This window comes from Pristis pectinata, chromosome 13 (assembly GCF_009764475.1).
Source record: "Pristis pectinata isolate sPriPec2 chromosome 13, sPriPec2.1.pri, whole genome shotgun sequence".
NCBI classification, from domain to species: domain Eukaryota; kingdom Metazoa; phylum Chordata; class Chondrichthyes; order Rhinopristiformes; family Pristidae; genus Pristis; species Pristis pectinata.
Genome location: NC_067417.1, coordinates 35,049,969 through 35,067,312, shown reverse-complemented (window position 1 = coordinate 35,067,312; position 17,344 = coordinate 35,049,969). Strand labels below are relative to the sequence as shown.

At 39.7% G+C, this 17,344-nt stretch overlaps 1 protein-coding gene across 2 annotated transcripts; it reads right to left on the bottom strand.

Moving 5' to 3' along the window:
* Nucleotides 1–12,616: 12,616 nt before the first annotated feature.
* Nucleotides 12,617–16,058, bottom strand: irx5a (iroquois homeobox 5a). Of its 2 annotated transcripts, XM_052028324.1 has the most exons (4): nt 15,980–16,058; nt 14,903–15,124; nt 14,172–14,577; nt 12,617–13,837 (listed from the first exon to the last, which is right to left on the bottom strand). In XM_052028324.1, exons 3-4 carry the CDS (start codon nt 14,548–14,550, stop codon nt 13,122–13,124), a joined length of 1,095 nt encoding a protein of 364 aa, XP_051884284.1. In that variant the 5' UTR covers nt 14,551–14,577; nt 14,903–15,124; nt 15,980–16,058; the 3' UTR covers nt 12,617–13,121. The 2 variants fall into 2 exon arrangements, with proteins under 2 accessions (XP_051884284.1, XP_051884283.1); XM_052028323.1 differs by lacking the exon at nt 15,980–16,058 and having other exon boundaries at nt 14,903–15,377.
* Nucleotides 16,059–17,344: the final 1,286 nt, after the last annotated feature.

Below are 17,344 nucleotides of genomic sequence, written 5' to 3'. Positions count from 1 at the left end.
CTAGACCCAAGGTATTTTAAGTACAGTTTGTCTCTTAGCTTCTTCATTAACTTTCCCTACACACATCACTGCATGCCTCTGAAAATAACTTGGCAAACTGGGAGCCGTTTATCTCTTTTATCTTGGGACCTGATCCAATTAAATAAGTGCACATTTACATTTGCATCTATCAAGCTTAAGCTAAGAGAGTCTGTGGTTTGCTTTCAGTGAGTAAGACCTTATTTTTAGGAAAAATGGAACAAAATGTGCTATTTTACCATCAAATAAAAGTGTTGACTATTATCTCTAAAGCCTATAAAATAGTACCATAAAACTAGTGTCAAGAGACAGTTATCAAACTGGATACATTGTAAAAACACAAAATTCAAATGTCATCTTTTGTTAAATAATGGAATTATGCTGTCATGTCCTTCCAGGTACTATAGAAGTGTGCATATGACTGTATCCAACCCTCTAGGTTGGTAATTGTTACTTATGTTACTCCCTAGCCAACTATGTACAAGATTCATCAATGATATCCCCTCTGCAAATGGCACATTTTATACAGCTCCATAAACAGCTTTACAGAAGTAAGTTAGCTTTTGTATTTATAAAGAATATATAATCTCCAGGCATGCTAACTGGTTAATAGTTTATAGGACACGTACACTATTGTTGACATTATCTTGCAGTGCTTACTTACTGTAACTTTATAAAGATGGTCTTTTCAAATTCATGTATGGCCAAAGCATTTTCCTCAAAACAAATCGGTGTAACCACAAAATAGAAGTAGAAGGAAAGCAATGACCAATACTACATTGACACATAAATTATTCACTTGCTCTTGCCCTATGGCCTTTTGGTTTATTTTTATCTTTCCTTCACAATTTGAATCTTCCTTAATCTTGGCTATCTCACTAACTGGATGACTTCATTCCGTTTCTCCTGGATTTGACTTTGGTTTGGCCTGATTGGGCTGAGTTGCTGTATTGATCTATTTCCAGGCTTGTTTCTCTCCCCCTCAAAGTCTCTGTTCCAATCATTGTACATTTGTGATTCTCCATTATTTTTTTAAAAAACTACAATCCTGTGAGATATCAGCACTCTTAATATTCTGCCTTCTAAAGCATCTTCGGTTATAATCATCCCACCAATGCTGGCCATGCCTTCAACTGCAAAAGACCCAACCTTTGGAAATGACTGCCGAAACCTTTATACCGTAACCTCTCTTTTCTCTCTTTTGAACTTACCTCTTTGAAAAACTTTTGCCCATCTGTCCTAACATCCCCTTCTGCAGTTTGGCACCAAATTATTTTTTGGTAATGGTCCCATGAAAATTCATGAGATGTTTACTGTCTTCAGGGTGTCTAATAGATATGACTTTTTGTTGTGAAGATCATTCATTGCAACTTTTGTCATCCTCATAAACGCATCTTTATTCCACTTACTCTCTGCCTTCTCCATAATGTCATATGCAGCTTAGTTATCATCCAAGTATGGGTATCCCAACATTTGTCTGAAGCTTTTGCCTACTGTAAATTTTGAAAAGAAAATATTGAAAATTGTTAGTTGTTAGAAAATTGTTAATTTTGCAAGTTTACTTTTATTGTTTTAGTTGGTCCACTGGAGCCTACATTCATTATGCAGAACAAAACTGATATTTGGTTGATATGGCTGAGGTTAACTGTCAGCACCATAGAATCATGGGATCATAGGATCAAGGAGTTGTACAGCACAGAATAAGGCCCTTTGACCCACCCTGTATATGTCAACCTTTTTCCCAGCTACACTAATCCCATTTGCTCACATTAAGTCTGTATCCTTCTATGCCTTGCCTATTTAAGTGCCTGTCTAAACGTCTCTTAAATGTAGTGATTGTATCTGACTTCACCACCTGCTCTGCCAGTGAATTCCAGATATCAACCATTTTCTGTGTAACAAACTTTCCCTTGAAACCCACTTTAGGACTCCTTCCTCTCACCTTAAACCTATGTCCTCTTGTTTTTGACATGCCTATCGTGGGAAAATGATTCTGACCATGTATCCTATACATGCCTCTTATATTTTTTTGAAGGCACTCCTCAGCCTCCTTCACTCCAGGTATCACAAACCCAGCCTATCCAATCTCTCTCCATAACTAAAGTCCTCTAATCTTGGTAACATCCTTGTGAATCTTCTCTGTGCTCTCTCCAGCGCAACCACATCCTTCCTATTATGTGGCGACCAGAAACACACAGTAGTTTTGTAAAGTTCAAACATGACGCCCCAACCTTTATATTCTATGCCCCAACCTGTGAAGGCAAGCATGCCCAAGATGTTGGAGGAGATGTGTTGCCATGGATTGGAAACTAACTGTCACATAGAAAACAAAGAGTTGGAATAAATGGGTCCTTTACAGGCTGGAGGTATATAACTAGTTGAGAACCCCAAGGATCGGTTCTTGATCCTCAATTGTTTACTATTTATATTAATGACCTGGAGGAGGGAACAAAGTGCAAGGTTTTCAAGTTTGCTGATGATACAAAAATACATGGAAAGGCATGGTGTGATGAAGACATTGTGATTCTGCAATGGGTCATTGATAGATTGAATGACAGGGCAAAATGTGGAGAAGTGTGAGGTCATGCAATTCAGTAAGAGCAAACAAAAGGTGGATTATTATCTAAATGGAGAGAGACTGCAAATGAGTGAAGTTTGGAGGGATCTAGGTGTTCTAGTGCATGAATCACTGAAGGTTAGCAGGCAGGTCCAACAAGTAGTTAAGAAGGCAAACAGCATAAGAAGGGCTTGGAGTTTAAGAATAGGGAGGTTTTGTTATAGTTGTACGGGGTGTAGGTGAGGCCACACCTGGAATACTGGGCATAATTTTGCACCCTTTACCTAAAATGGGATATAATAGCATTGGATTTAATTAGCTATTTCCTGGGATGATAGGATTGTAAAGTCAAGGAAGGCTCAAAAAGTTGGGTCTGTATTCCTTGGAGTTGAGAATGAAGGGTGACCTTATTCAAACATGTAAGATCCTAAAGGAGCTCGACAGGGTAGATGTTGAGATGTTCTTGCTAGTGGGACAGTCGCAAATAAGAGGACATAGTCATTTGAAAATGAGGTGCGTAGAAATGTCTTGTCTCAGAGGGGAGTGAATCTCTGGAATTCTCTGCCCCTGTGGGTGGTGGAGGCTGGATCATTAGATATACTTAAGGTGGATTCAGATAAGTATTTGAAAGATTGAGGAATTGAGGGTTATGGGGAACTAGCACAGGAGTTGAGGCCAGCATAGATCAGCCATGATCATATTGAATGGTGGGGCTGCCTTGAGGGCCCTGGTGGCCTACTCCTGCTCCTATTTTCTAGTGTTCATGTGTTCTTATATACCTTCCTCACCACCCTATTGACAAGCAGTGCCACTTATAGGAAACAATGGACTTGAACCCCAAAATCCCTCTGTCCATCAACATTCCTTAGTCCCCTACCATTCTATTTACCCCCATTTGACTTCCAAAAATGCATCATTGTTGAAGATTATGCAGTATCATATAATTAAGAACAAAACATAGGAAGAATAGAATTGTGTAATCAGCTCTTTTTCTTCCAGATCCAATAGATGCAATTAAAGTGCTGAGTCACATACATTAGGACATATTTTGATCACGTAACATTTGATAATGTCCATGACAAAGCACAGTTTTTAGTACAATCTCACAACCACATCCTGCATTTGTTTAGCATTTTAACATTTAGCATTCCAAGGCACCGGAGAATTGTCAAACTTGGCACTGAACCAAGAGAACAGATGATCAAAAGTTTGGAAGCGGTATATTTTAAGGAATATCACACAGGAGGAGAAAGAGACAAAGGTGTGCAGAGGTGTAACTATAGAATATAAAGCCCCAGAAGCTAAAGGCACGGTGAGCAGCGCAGAAGTGATGTAAATGTGGGACATACAAGAGGCCAAAGATCTCAGAGATTAGTAGGACCAGAAGAAGTTGGAGCTAGACAGGGACAACATTATGAAAGGATTTGAATAAAGTATCAAACCACGAAAGGACCAGTAACCAATGTTGGTTAACAACAGATAGTGGGTGAAGACACATTCCTAGTTGAGAGGTGAGGAGCTAACAAACCCATCTGTTTGAAGTGTCATAATCATTTTATAGACCAGAAAACCCGTTGCCATTGATAATCTATTAAGTATGTTTTCACCCATGATCACAACGGAAGCTAATGGGAAGAACCGCTAATTCCTAATGTACAAAATAACACAAACGAATCTGCGCCCATGGACGCACATTTGCTCATCAATATCCGAAGGGAAGTTTTTTTTACAATAACGAAAGTGAAGCCGTGAAGCTCGTTGCTTCTGTTAAAGATAAACTGAAGTTTATGAGCTTCCTACTCAGTTAGCTGGGTGGTGGTGTTCGGCGTTTGCTCTTCGAGGTTATGTTGCAACCAGTGTAAGTGGAGCCGCTTGTGTAAACACGGATCTGGAAACGTCATTCCTAAATTAGTCCTGCCTCAGTCCAAAACCGAAACCGGTTCGCTTTGATGTAAAACGCATAATACAGGCAGTCTATATATGCGCCCACATCCCAAAAAGATCTATACAATCTATTTTGGGAATGAGTTTGCTAGATTAAGTTGTGTACACTTTTGACTACCTAAAAACCTCTCGGTATTAGAGTATCGAGTTGGTTAGCTATACACAAATATATATCATAAATCGACTCGTGAGGTTAAACCTTGCATTTGGAGGGAAAAATCGTTTAAATTGTAGCAAGCCATTATAGCTTCTGACTGGTTCAGCAATGTAAGGGTGCGATCAAACAGCGGCAAGAATCTCTCTCTCTCACTCACACACGCACACACACACACACGCACACGTTTTTCCCTCGGGATTTGGGGAAGAACTAGAGAAACAAGGGACATATCTGTTTCTTTTCCTTACTTTTAAACTGCTTTTCACCCCTCCCTCTAAATAATCTTACGTTTTTAATTATATCTTCTTTCTTTAGATAGATGTGTAAACTTCTATAAATTATATACTGACAACCTATACATCAATTTACAATTTCACCATAAATATTTAAAAGTTTTTTTTAACATTTAGGAATGCAAAGTCGTTATTAGGCACCAATTGGACTGGACAGTGCTGTACTGTACTGGGCGGACAATAACCCATCAGTCATTAGCAGGTTCATTTTCACCAAGGATTATCATTAGGAAGTGATTTATGCTGAATGTGCTCTAGCATTTCTCAGCCCAGAGTTTGTCTTTCTCCACTCGAGCCAGCGCCAAGCCAAAGAAACAGCTGGGCTGAATTTTTAGCGCCTATAATTAATTAAGAGCTTCATTCCCGGGATTTGATGATTAAATAAAGCAAGACCCTTATCCCCTTTGCGATTTCACTGAAAGTCTACTCCAGCCCAGTACTCCTGATCCCACGCTGGTGGTGCATTATAATCCCTTTTTGTGAGGAAAATGCCACAAGATTGCACATAGACACAAGCACAAAAGGTAAATTCAAAAACAGCCACTTGTTCTGCAGTCGCTTCTGTTTTCTCTAGCTTGCTGCATATTTGCCACTTTTTCAGAATCGATGGGGGAGACGGCTCACACGTTTCAGTGTATTGTTTTTTGGGGGCGGGGAGGGAGTATTGGCGGGTGAATTCCTGGTAATACTTGGTGCGCTGCCAGTCACACATGTCCTTACTAATAATCTAACTGGGTCAAGTAATAGGATTCCCTTTACACTTTTTAACTGAATTTGATGTTGTTCTGAAGTGGCAGACCCACTCTTGTCAGTGCCTCTAGTGGTTTGTTTGTGCAAGCTGCTGTGGCAGGATTTGACTTGTACATCTGGATAATAACAATAAATTAACAACGTATCACCTCGTTTGTCAATAGACCCCTAATATATGAAGAATTCTACGGGTGTTTTTATTTTTTAATCTGGAATCCATTTATATTTCTTCTCCTTAAACCAAAAAAAAACAGACGAAAACAGGGACCAGCTAAAAAAAAACTACAAAGACTGGAAAGGGCAATAGGAAATTATGAGAGACGCCAAACCGAGATAAAATCGGGAACTTGGCATGTAATTTTGGAATATCTTTCAAACAGTGAAGAAAAGAAAGTGCTTAGCAAATTCACTCCTGGTCCCGCAGAGAGCTTAGGCTTCTGGAAGCTTGCATTCAGCGTCGGAATCGAACAGGTCCGACCTCAAAGCATCTCAAAGGCCACAGTGGTCAAAAAGTTTTTGATAATCCGTGTCGAGTAACGGGAATCGGCCATTCAGCCCATCAGGTCAATCAACCCGTCAGGCCAATCAATTCGAACGTGGCGGATCTCTGTCTCAACTCCATGTACCCGCTTTTGCTGTGACAAATTAAGCACTCAGCATACTCTTGTGATGTGAAGTTAAGCTTCCCTGAGGTCGTTTTAGTCACATCTACTTGTATAGGAACCTTCATGTTGTACACGTTAATTCAACATACCTCAATACTCACCCGTATAACCATTAACAAGGGTTATGTAGTTCCATAATGTACTCCGCAGCCCTTAGGATCTGTTTCACTTCAGTCTGCCTCCAGTCCTACTGTCAAAAAGCGCGAGAGAGAAAATGTCATTTCAGATTATTTTCCAGAATAGCAGCCCAAGGACGCACATATTAGGAGCCAAATGGACAATAGGTATTGACCATCAGGCCAGCTGCGGTTTATTTCAACCATTAAACATTCATCTTTGTGCAACCGATTTCGAGTTATAAATCGTAAGACCGCTTCCGACTTAAAACTTGATGCTTTTGCAACCACTTCCTTGCACTTTACAAGCTGAAATTAACTGCACGTTTTAACATGAAAGTTTTGAATTCGATATAATGTTGACTAGTTCAGAGGAAGAAATAATTAGCTAAAATATAACGACACCCCTCTGATTATACAGAGGTATTTCTGCTGTACGCATAATTCTCAATTGGACCTCAGAGACCAATACATAACGCACATAAAATTAGTTATAATTTCTATAATAAAATCTATTGGTTTTCGAAGAAACCTGGGGTCCCCGGATGGTACAAAGCGCATTGTACGTACAAGGCATTTTAAAGCAATTAGGAAAACAGTCGAAGAAATTATTAACTCTCTACTATGTAATTTGATTTACTTACGTTAGTGATGGCCATCCATTCATTACCACACTAACAGGACTACTCTGACATACGCAATACAGAGGCTTGCAATTCATTAGCAGCCGTCACAATTTTCCCATCCGCGGCGCCAGCCAGCACTTCAAACAAAGTTTGTATTTTCTTTCAAAAAAAAGTCTCATTCGCCGTCCCATGCTTTCTGCAAATGTATTCTGTATGCGTTCTTAAAGCGGTCTCCCTGTTGGGTGCGTGTCAAGGGTTGGGATCAGTGAAGTGTTTCTCTCTAGGTACAGAAGCGAGTTTCCTAAATATGCTCGCAGGACACAGACAGACTAACATTTCAGCCCAAGCAAACCAAGGCCTTTGATCATCTCGATCAGCTCCAGATGGATTCGATTTGTAGGCCATTTTTTAGTTTTCTCTCCAAATGATTATTTATGTAGTGTGCAAACGCCACCTTTTGCTCCCTGACGCAGACAAAAGAGCACAAGAGCAATCAGCTCACACCTTGTCCGGATACTGAAGTTTATTTGGAGGCGACGGCGGTAGATTAAATAGGCAACTAAAGCTCAACTGTGGCGAGAGTGAGTATAGTCAAATAAGAAACAGCTTCACCAAAATGGAACCTCTCAAAGTTTGCATAACAACCTGGAATTGCACTTTTTATACAGTTTTGATAAACACAATAGCTAATGCTAGAATGTTTCCACGTGTTAAGTATGCTACACATTTAAACGTTAAGACTTTTCCCCCCACATTTAACGCGTATGGAATGGCACAGGACACCTCCATAACAATGTTCGCTCTTAATTCCCAGTTGCACTTATAATTGTACGACTCAGCGTGTTCTGTAAACAGTAAAGCACGGATCCCTTGGCAATAAGTGGGACTAGTTGGAACATTAAATTTATTCTTTAGAAAAGCAACTAACAATATGTGAAATTGCGCCAAATCATCTAAAATGTATTGGTTGAACTTCTTCGTTCTCTTTCAAAATGACGAGCTACATCGTTAGAGAATTTGAAGTTTTCAGCAAGACCGGGGAATGATGTGAAAGTTATTGCGAGGATGCACCTCACAAGGGTTTCAACTTATAAAACAATGCCTTGAACGATCGAGCGTTTACGTGCAGAGTGATGTGTGAAACACGATTATATTTTAATATCTCCAGAAAAATAAGAAAACCCACCACGCTCGTCACCAACTTTGGAATGAATTAAAATAATCTTTCCCTCTTTGTTACCCTTTTTAAAAAAATGTTTTGAATAATGGTACCGGGATTGTCCTGTACAAGAATGATGGAAACCATGAGTCCATTGCTTTCAGCGACTTGTCCAGCTGATTAGGGGGCCTTGGGATGAGCAGCATGAACAGCCCGCAGGAGGTGGCTACCCCCCTAATTCTTTGACAGGTCAGGCGCAAAAATATGAACAGTAATGCTTGGCGTTTCTTTCCCTTCTCTTTCTCTTCATGTCTGGGGTTGGAAATGATTGCTGGCTGCCTGTTCGCAGTTGCTCCACAGATTTTTTTTAAGTTATGTAGGGGGAGGAATGCCAGGAATTCACGACTGGGAAGAGGATAGAGACTTTTCACCTCTTTACCAGTCAATGGGGGCGAGCGAAGGATATGCAGCGACGTATGGACGGAGCTACTAATTCTTTACAGGGTTGGAATGGATGGGATTTAGTTCAACGGGATAATGCCAAAACCAACTTCCCGTTTAGTTCGGGAAGTTTCTTCCTGTTTCTCAAGTGGTCCCTTTCGCTTTGCTCTTGGTCACCTGGAATACATTATTCTCCAGGGATGGAGCGACATCCAGTGTTTTCCTCCTGCTTTCGGTCCTTTGTACATAGATACAAACGTTGTTTGAATTAATATTACCCGTTTTTCCCGTTTCTTATCTTGAATTATTTCTTTTATTATAAATGACGCACATTTACTTTGTTATCCTTTCACATTAACAAATGGTGTCACACGTGTAGTGAAAGTTTTTGTTTATATAAATACTATATTCCATATCTACATGGGTCATCAAAGTGCATTTTCAAAACTTGCAGACACCCCGACCTCCCCAGGGTGATGTGTTTTACATATATTTGAGGTATTCCTCGGATGAGCATTTCAAACCTAACAGCTGTAAAAATAAAGCTTACTTTATTCTTTTTCTTTCTCTTACCTGTTCTAATCGACAGAAATCGTTTAAAGATCTGCATCGCAACACGCTAGTGTTAACGCAACGCGGTGAGTGTAGGGGAGTTTCAGATAAATACAGTGAGCACCGGAAAGCTCACCAGCACTTCCAAAACTGCATGCTGTACTTTAAAAGTCGGATTAGGTAGCCGCAGCAGCCTGCGTGGAAGGATTTTATTTTGGGGGTGGGGGATAATGGGCAGGAAAATTTGTTCAATATTGTTTGGTATGAAAATGTCGCAACTGAATTTGCACCGCATAACCTGAGTCAGCCTTCTGTTGTTCCCCTGCTTAATATAAAAAAAGCCGATACAAAGTCATGGACTTGTGATTTTAATGCAGGAAACTCGCGAAATTCAGGTGGGTTAATGGACTATACTTATATGTGACTATGGACTATAGAATATGTGCGGACATGTATATCACCACGCAGTCAAATGCGTGTGCATAGGCATGCTTAATCAACCATGCGTGCGTATTCCGCATTGCTTACTGATAGCTGTGATCAAATAATATATATTCCGAACAGTTGGAAGAAAAGTTTGCTGAACTCAGAGCACCATTAATTGTTTTCATTTCTAAATGGGTGAAACTGAAGAAATGTAAGCAACAGTATTAAAACTGTTGTGATATTGTATATACAGCTATGAATATTAATACGTTCGGCCATCGGTCCTCTTTAATATAAAGGCTGCCCTGGAGGAAGACTCGTGTGAGATTATACAACAGCAAATCCCACGCAGGCCACCAACCCCGAAAAACCATATCATTTAGTCAAAACCACAAGGTAACTGAAATTAGTATCTGGTGCTCCTGGAACCAGGAAATACTCAGTGTGTGGAACACTGGAAATAGTGTTTGTAAATCTCCGCTTACGCACTTGAACAACTCATAAAAGATCATTTCTTTATGGAAAAATATAAAAATCAGCTTAGGACTAATACCGCCTGTAAGAGACTAATCCTTGAAAATTAAGTAAAGATTAATTTAATTCCTAAAATAGATACCATAGTCACACTACTAATTTGCATAGTTTCCATGTAAAAAAGCAATTTACTACTAATTCCTTGCTTGAAACTGATCATAACTTTAAGCTGTAGGTTATTTTATGTGTTTTTTAAAGGAAAATTACATTGAAGAAAGCCAGATGGGGGAGGAGGCGAGGGGAAACTAATAATTATGGTGCTGACTGATGATATATTGCAATCACGCCAATGCAGCTAACACTTTAACACCAGATAAAAATAGAAGTTCTGATTTGAATGTCCGGGAGACTCTGAACATTTTAGTACCGTTACAAGGGTATTTATATTCGCCCCCTGAGACACTTGTCCACAATTTACTGAAAGGCTAGAAAGATGAAATGAAATAAGATTAATAGCAATCCACCGTTTAACAATCCTACTAGAGAAACTGTAATTTAAAGAGAATTGATAACTACAGCCGCCCTTCTTCTGCGTTTTGTTAAATTCACTCCTATTACACATCTAATAAAGGCCGGGCGTATCTTTTTAAATGGAGAAGCCTCGGCGAAATCATCGAGAGTAATTTATGGATAATTGCAAAATAACATTACGAAATGTTTAACTCGGGAATAACATACTGTGCCTCAAATTCGTTGAGTGTGTCTAAGTTGTATGTGTGTTACGATACACCTGATAATGTTTAGAATCTGAATTAATCATATATTAATGACAAGTAACGTTAGAAATGTCTAATTGGTTATAACGACATCCAGACAGCAATATTCAATCCAGTACAATGGAACTTTTTGTAATATTTTAAAATGTAGTTTATTCATTTTATTTGTGGAACCGTCTAGATTGTGATATTATTAGTACAATTGTTGGAAAATTCGCTAAATCTCTGAAGCACAGTGCGGGCGTTCGATTTAGCCTGACAGCTTCTGTATTTCCTGTATCATCTGCGCTAAAAGGCCGCCAGAAATGCAAATAACACGGGCAATTTGACGTTAACTAAATATATACGTGCCAACTACGAAATTTACATCAGTTCGTTTCCATCCAACTAACCTTAAACTACCACAGATCAGGCCGAAATGCACAGTCGTTATACAATATCTAATGGGTTCAGTGACTGAATTCGGTTGAGGGAAAGGGAACTGACATCTTCAATTTAATTGCCACTATGAATGAGCTCTTTTTTTTCGTTTTCCCCTTTTCTGCGGCGAAATAATCAGATGGGTCCGTCATTAATATTTGATTTCCCAATCTGTTGATCTTTTAAATTAGCACGGTCGGATTGACTGCAATTCTACAGAAACAGAAATAGGAAGCATCAAGTCGCATTTGGAAAAATCAGGCTGAGATTTTATTTACAAACATTTCCGAGTCCATTGTTTCGCAAAAAAAAACAGCCGCATAAATTAGTAAAAGCTCTGGGTATAGTCCTTACAAAAATACAATTCAAAGATTTTTTTTCTCCTACTTCCAGAACACTCGATGCACAGAGACAATATTTCACACACAAAAAAAATCTGGTTTTCGTCGCATCACACTTCCAAGTACGGTGACATTTTCGGGTCATTGGCCGTATTCACAGCAAATAATGAGTTGAATTTCTTTTCCATATTTCTTTAAGATTTACGTTAATTTGTTAGTCCCCGGTTTGTGAATTGGGAGGTTTATGTGACAAAGAGTGCTATTTGATCCTGGTGTGTTATTTTTAATTTTAAAAAAAGCTTTTTGGCACTTATTTGAAAGTACAACGGTTTTCTATTCAGAACAAGTGTGACACCTACCTGCGAATCTGGGAAAAGTTCAAGTCAATACTTTTAACTGAATGGGTTCCAGTATCGTAACGTTGAGGATGGGGAAATATGAGCGGAAAAGAAAGAATCTAAGAAAGCTTGCGGCCAATACTGGAAAATTAAACTAATTTACATGGTATACGAAAATAACTTGAGTGGTTGAGAGTTGGTGATGAGAAGGGTGGAGGCGACGTTATCTTATGTCACTATGTATTCCGTTCTCATTGCCTCCTATATAGCACCGCTATGCTTTTTTTGCGATAGTAATGAGGACTAAATTTGGCATAAAATCGAACTCATTAGCAAAGTTCACCAGCTGATTGCTTTGCATAAAACACGACACTGATTGGATGTAATTAGGTTAAAGGATGGCACTTTAGTTTTAGCCTTATTATTCCAGCCAGTTTTTGTACTCCACCAGCTGCACTGTGAAAGTGCCACACACTCTTTCCTGTATTAATTTTCTTTAAAATAACGATTCGTCACCTAAAATAAAACAAAACAAGCCAAACAGCAATGCTTGCCTGGATGTGTAAGCTAAAACTGTGTTTTAATTAAATATTTACATTTTTTCAGCAGCGACCTTTGAAATTATTTTGTTTCTCGTATGTCTTTTAGGTTTTTTGAAACCTTTCCTCCAACTTCCATGGAACAGTTTTCATCTTAAATTAAACTGCCATCGTGTTAATTATGAAACATTTCAAAAACACATTTATATTATATATGTATATATATTATACGAAAGAACAACATTAATATCTGTACAAGAGACTCGTTTCATAATTTACTTCAAAGAGGGTGTATTATCCTTTTTAAATACAAAAATGCTACATTAAATATACAGAATTAGTCTCAATACAAATTAATTCGTGGTTGGTTAAGACTTTTTTCCAGATGTTACTTTTGAACAGTTTGAATTAACCGTTTGGAATATATCAGAAACTAAACTTCTTTGTTACTTTATACCACCTTGACGGGGAAATAATTTGCCATGGCAAAATAATAAATAGTGTCCAGAGATTCGGCGAAGAACCATTATTAAATGTTCGACATACCTTTCTTCAACTCATAAGACGATGTGTCCTTGCAATGATCGACTGGTGCCGGGCTCTTTGTTTTAGATTCTGGGCAGAGTTTGGCCAGTGCCTCTGCTCTGTTTAAGACAGTCTGACTTAATCCATTAGAACTGAAGTGATTTGTGCTGCTACCTCCATGGTGGCTGTGAAGGTGTCCGAAAGTGCCATAGTTCGTGTAGCCCGTGTAGAAGGGAGAGGTGTAGTAGAGAGGCCGACCCAGCACGGCGCTGTTCGGGTAGGGGCAAGGGGAACGGGACGGCGAGGAGGCGCTGGCGGACACGGCGCAGCCATGGCCCGGGCACGCACTCGGCTGCTGCTCGCTCTGTTCTTTCGACTTGTCCGAAGTGGCGATTTCTGCTAGAGACCAGAGTTTGGGCTTGGAGCTCGTTGCCGGGGGCGAATGGATGACTGAAGTCACGCTGCAGTTCGCTGTGTTACTGGGAAGAGTGTGAGCTAGGTTTGTATGTGCATTTTCCAAGTCGGAGTCGTGGCTTTCGTGCAAGAGCTCAGTTCCGTGAGGCACAACCAGGGAAGAAGTGGTAGCTTTGGGGGAGTGAAGGGTCTCTTTTTCCTCCGAGTCTTTAAATTCCGAATCGCTAAGGATCTGCTCATCTTTACTGGGGTCTTGTTCCTCAAACCTTTCGCAGGCAATTTCTACTACGCTCGTTTTCTGACTCCCTGTTTGAATCAGTTGAGAAAGAGAAAAAAAAATCACATTCTATAGTCAAACATGTTAATTACAGTCTAATTCTTGTATTTACTTCATGAGGAGATTTGTAATTAGTCACATTTCTTAACTCAATAAATGTTGTTACTTCGAGACAGTATTTCAGATGTATGTCACGGTATTGTGTTTTTAGAAACATCTCCTAAATACACATGTAGCTAAAATTACAATTCAAACGAAAATATGTGTGTTATTTGCATATGCGTGCGTTATAAATAATAAACCAAAATCAACTCCGCGCCCTTATTGGAAATGATTTCTCTAAAATATTCATTAATTTCTTACCTGGCTCTGGTTCCGATGAGTTCCCCTTTTCTAAAGGTTTCTGTGGCTCATCTTCGTCGTTTTTCTCCAGATCTATGTTCTCTTCTTCTTCCTCGTCTTCACTCCTATTTCTCGGGGTCCAGGTCATTTTATTTTCCTTCTTCAACCTCCTCCTGGCGTTCGCAAACCAGGTGGACACTTGGGTCAGCGTCATTTTCGTGATGATGGCCAGCATGATCTTCTCGCCTTTGGTGGGGTAAGGGTTCTTCCTGTGTTCGCTGAGCCAGGCTTTCAGGGTGGCAGTGGCATCTCTGGTGGCATTTTTTCGGTAGGCTGGGTCACCGTAGGGGTAAGAGCCTAAAGGAGCAGCGTACGGGTGATATCCTATAGATCCAGCCATGCCCGTCGAGTGATCATAGGGAGAGCCCTGGGACAACAAACACCCGTCAAAATCGCGTTTTGTATCAAACGCATTCAACTGTAAATCCTTGAACCTTGTGAAATAATACATATATTTTTAAGCTGCCAGTTTTTGAAGATTATAATAAAGTCGGCTGATTTTTTAAAAATATTAATTTTCCTAAAATTGTTCTTAACTAAATTTAAATTGTTTTCAAATAACAAACTGCGATGCCTGAAAAGTTTGTAAAGAGGGGTATGCGATCATCTCGTTAGACGATCTCAGCGAAGCACCATTGTGTACAGCGATAGTTACAAATGCATTTTCATGGTGTCTAGAAAGCAGAACTTACCACGTAGGAAGTGAAGGCAGCGGTCGGGTCTGTGCCGTACTGGAGGTGGCTGTTATAGCCTGGGGAAGGGGCTGTAAACGCTGTAGATCCGGCGTACGGGCTGAAGGCAGATCCCGAAGAAGATCTCCCAAGTTCATCTGTCCTGGGCCCCGATATGACGCTCGTGCTGTACGCTGGACACGAGTAAAGAGCTAACGAAGCTGACGGTTGATACAAGTAACCCTGAGGATACGACATGGCTAAGATTAGTGATTGTGTGTCTCTGTGTGAATCAACCCCTTATTTCCAAGGCTTTTATGTGAATTGTGTGAACTGGAGTCATACACCGTCAGATTGCCTGGGTCTGCGCTGTCAGCTGCAAGCTGACTCTCCCAGTGTTTACTTGCTTGCAGAAGTTTTCCCTTGGATGGGGCTGCTTGGAAAAGGTCCTGCAAGACGCAAGTTAGAAATTCAGGATTTCTGACGCCTTCTACGCACTCGCAGCTCCTCCTATAAGGGTGTTGTCAATAGAAGAAAGGCAGCAGCATGCTGGGGTGCCACAGCCAACCTAATGAGAGGCTGTTCTCTCTCTCTCCCTCTCTCCCTCTCTCTCGCTCGCTCGCGGAACAAGACCCATTTCAAGGCTCAAGTGCGCCGGCCCCTGGATGGCAATCTTTTACCAGACTCCAGCAACTCAACTTTAGTTCGCTAATGTTGTACGTGATGGAAGCCTGGCGAATCAGATCACGTCAAATCAGGGACAAATGTAAACTTACTGGAAATGCATGCCAATTAAACGTTCCAAAGTACGTTTGTTAAACTTTCCTTGAAATTTAAATTTACTGCCCGGAATTAATTGCAGTTCGGTCGTGTGCTAACGATTATATAATGTTACAGGTGTATCACTATTGCATAAAATGTTGTAAAGCAGAAGCTTTTGTTTTCAGAAGATCCGCTGCAAAAATAAATTTAACAAATGCGATGCTTTAAATTAGGATTAAACTAATTTTAAAATACACTAACAACTCACCCACCCCTTCTCCCTGTACCCACGTGGTTCAGCTAATTATTCAGTCAATAGTTAACTAACAACTGTACCCAGCCGGTGCCGATGAAAGATGATGGACAGTGACTCTGGCTTCGGCGCCTTGGTAAGGGGAAGGGAAGAGCATCTCGTTTTCGCACTTGCGATTACCATCCAGCAGTTTTGCTGGAATTATGTGCGGTCTGTGCGTTTGAACGTAGGGCGAAGACAAGATCGGCCTGGCTGTGATGTCACTTGCCACCAGCTGACAGCCACACTTGAATAAATGACCACTTGGATCAGGCACTGGGAGATGACCAGCTCTTGTGGAAGCGCACCCCAGCACATACAATGGGTAGAGTGAAGGAATCAACAAGAAATTTAAAAAAAGACGAACTGTTACCTTGAAATCACTCCAGGGTATTGGCTATTTTTATATGCCGTTAACAGTGTACTATTAATCTGATGAGGTGATTTGATTCAATTTTAAGTCTGTCTGTTTTTTTGTTCTGACAGCAGCTGTCAGCGCAGTCTATAACATTAATGCAAAATGAGACTCACAGTGAAGGATCAACAATTGTGATGTCATTACTGAAAATCTATTGAGAAATAATTTGCAGTAGGTGCATGGAACATGCTGTGGTTGAGTACACAGAAGCATCACCCCAACACACCCCCACCCCAATCTTCCATTCTCTTCTATAGAAATCTTCAAAATAAATGTTGTGTTTGATAGTTGCAGATTGGGGGAAGCTAATTTTCAATATTGGCTACCAATTGACATTAGTATGGAGCAGTCATTAGTAAGTCATGCCAGACGACGATAAAGCACAATGTGTAGACAGTGCGTACATGAAATGTATGGAGGGATTCACTGTTGCAACAACAGACTCCAGACCAAGTATGTTAAGTAATAATAAACAATGATTTTCAAAATCTATTCTTTGGTTATAACGTATTCTTGCACGTACGGAAAAAAATATTAAGCCTCACGTTTCATTGCTATATATATTGAAACAACAGATATGGATTAATGGAAATGAACAAACTTTAGATTTTGTAAAAGCCATTTTACAAGCATAATCACGATCTTTTTGGATTTATATTAGAGAGGATATTGAGTTAGAGGTCCACCTATTGGATTGCCTCAATGAATATTTATACATGGTGAACTATTTCTCCTTTAGAAGATAAAGTATAACGAAGAAGAGTTTCATACTTGATTTTTAAATTTTTTTATTGACTTCCATTCAGGTAATTGAGTAATAATTTCATTTTGTATATTTTATTGTACAATCTATCATAAATTATACAATGTTATTACCTGTGAAATATTTAATTAAATTTATAGCCTAAAGTGACCTACAATCCATCAATATTGGATGTTTTCTGAATTTAGAATCACATGAGAGTTTTTCTTCCAATGTTTGGACTAATAT

What these genes read in the sequence shown, in the direction of transcription:
- irx5a (XM_052028323.1), bottom strand. Translation starts at nt 15,139, where the DNA reads ATGTCGTATCCTCAGGGTTACTTGTATCAACCGTCAGCTTCGTTAGCT. An exon ending in CTGCCTTCACTTCCTACGTG is followed by an intron (nt 14,578 to 14,902) that starts GTAAGTTCTGCT and finishes TTGTTGTCCCAG; the next exon opens with GGCTCTCCCTATGATCACTC. An exon ending in CTCATCGGAACCAGAGCCAG is followed by an intron (nt 13,838 to 14,171) that starts GTAAGAAATTAA and finishes TGATTCAAACAG; the next exon opens with GGAGTCAGAAAACGAGCGTA.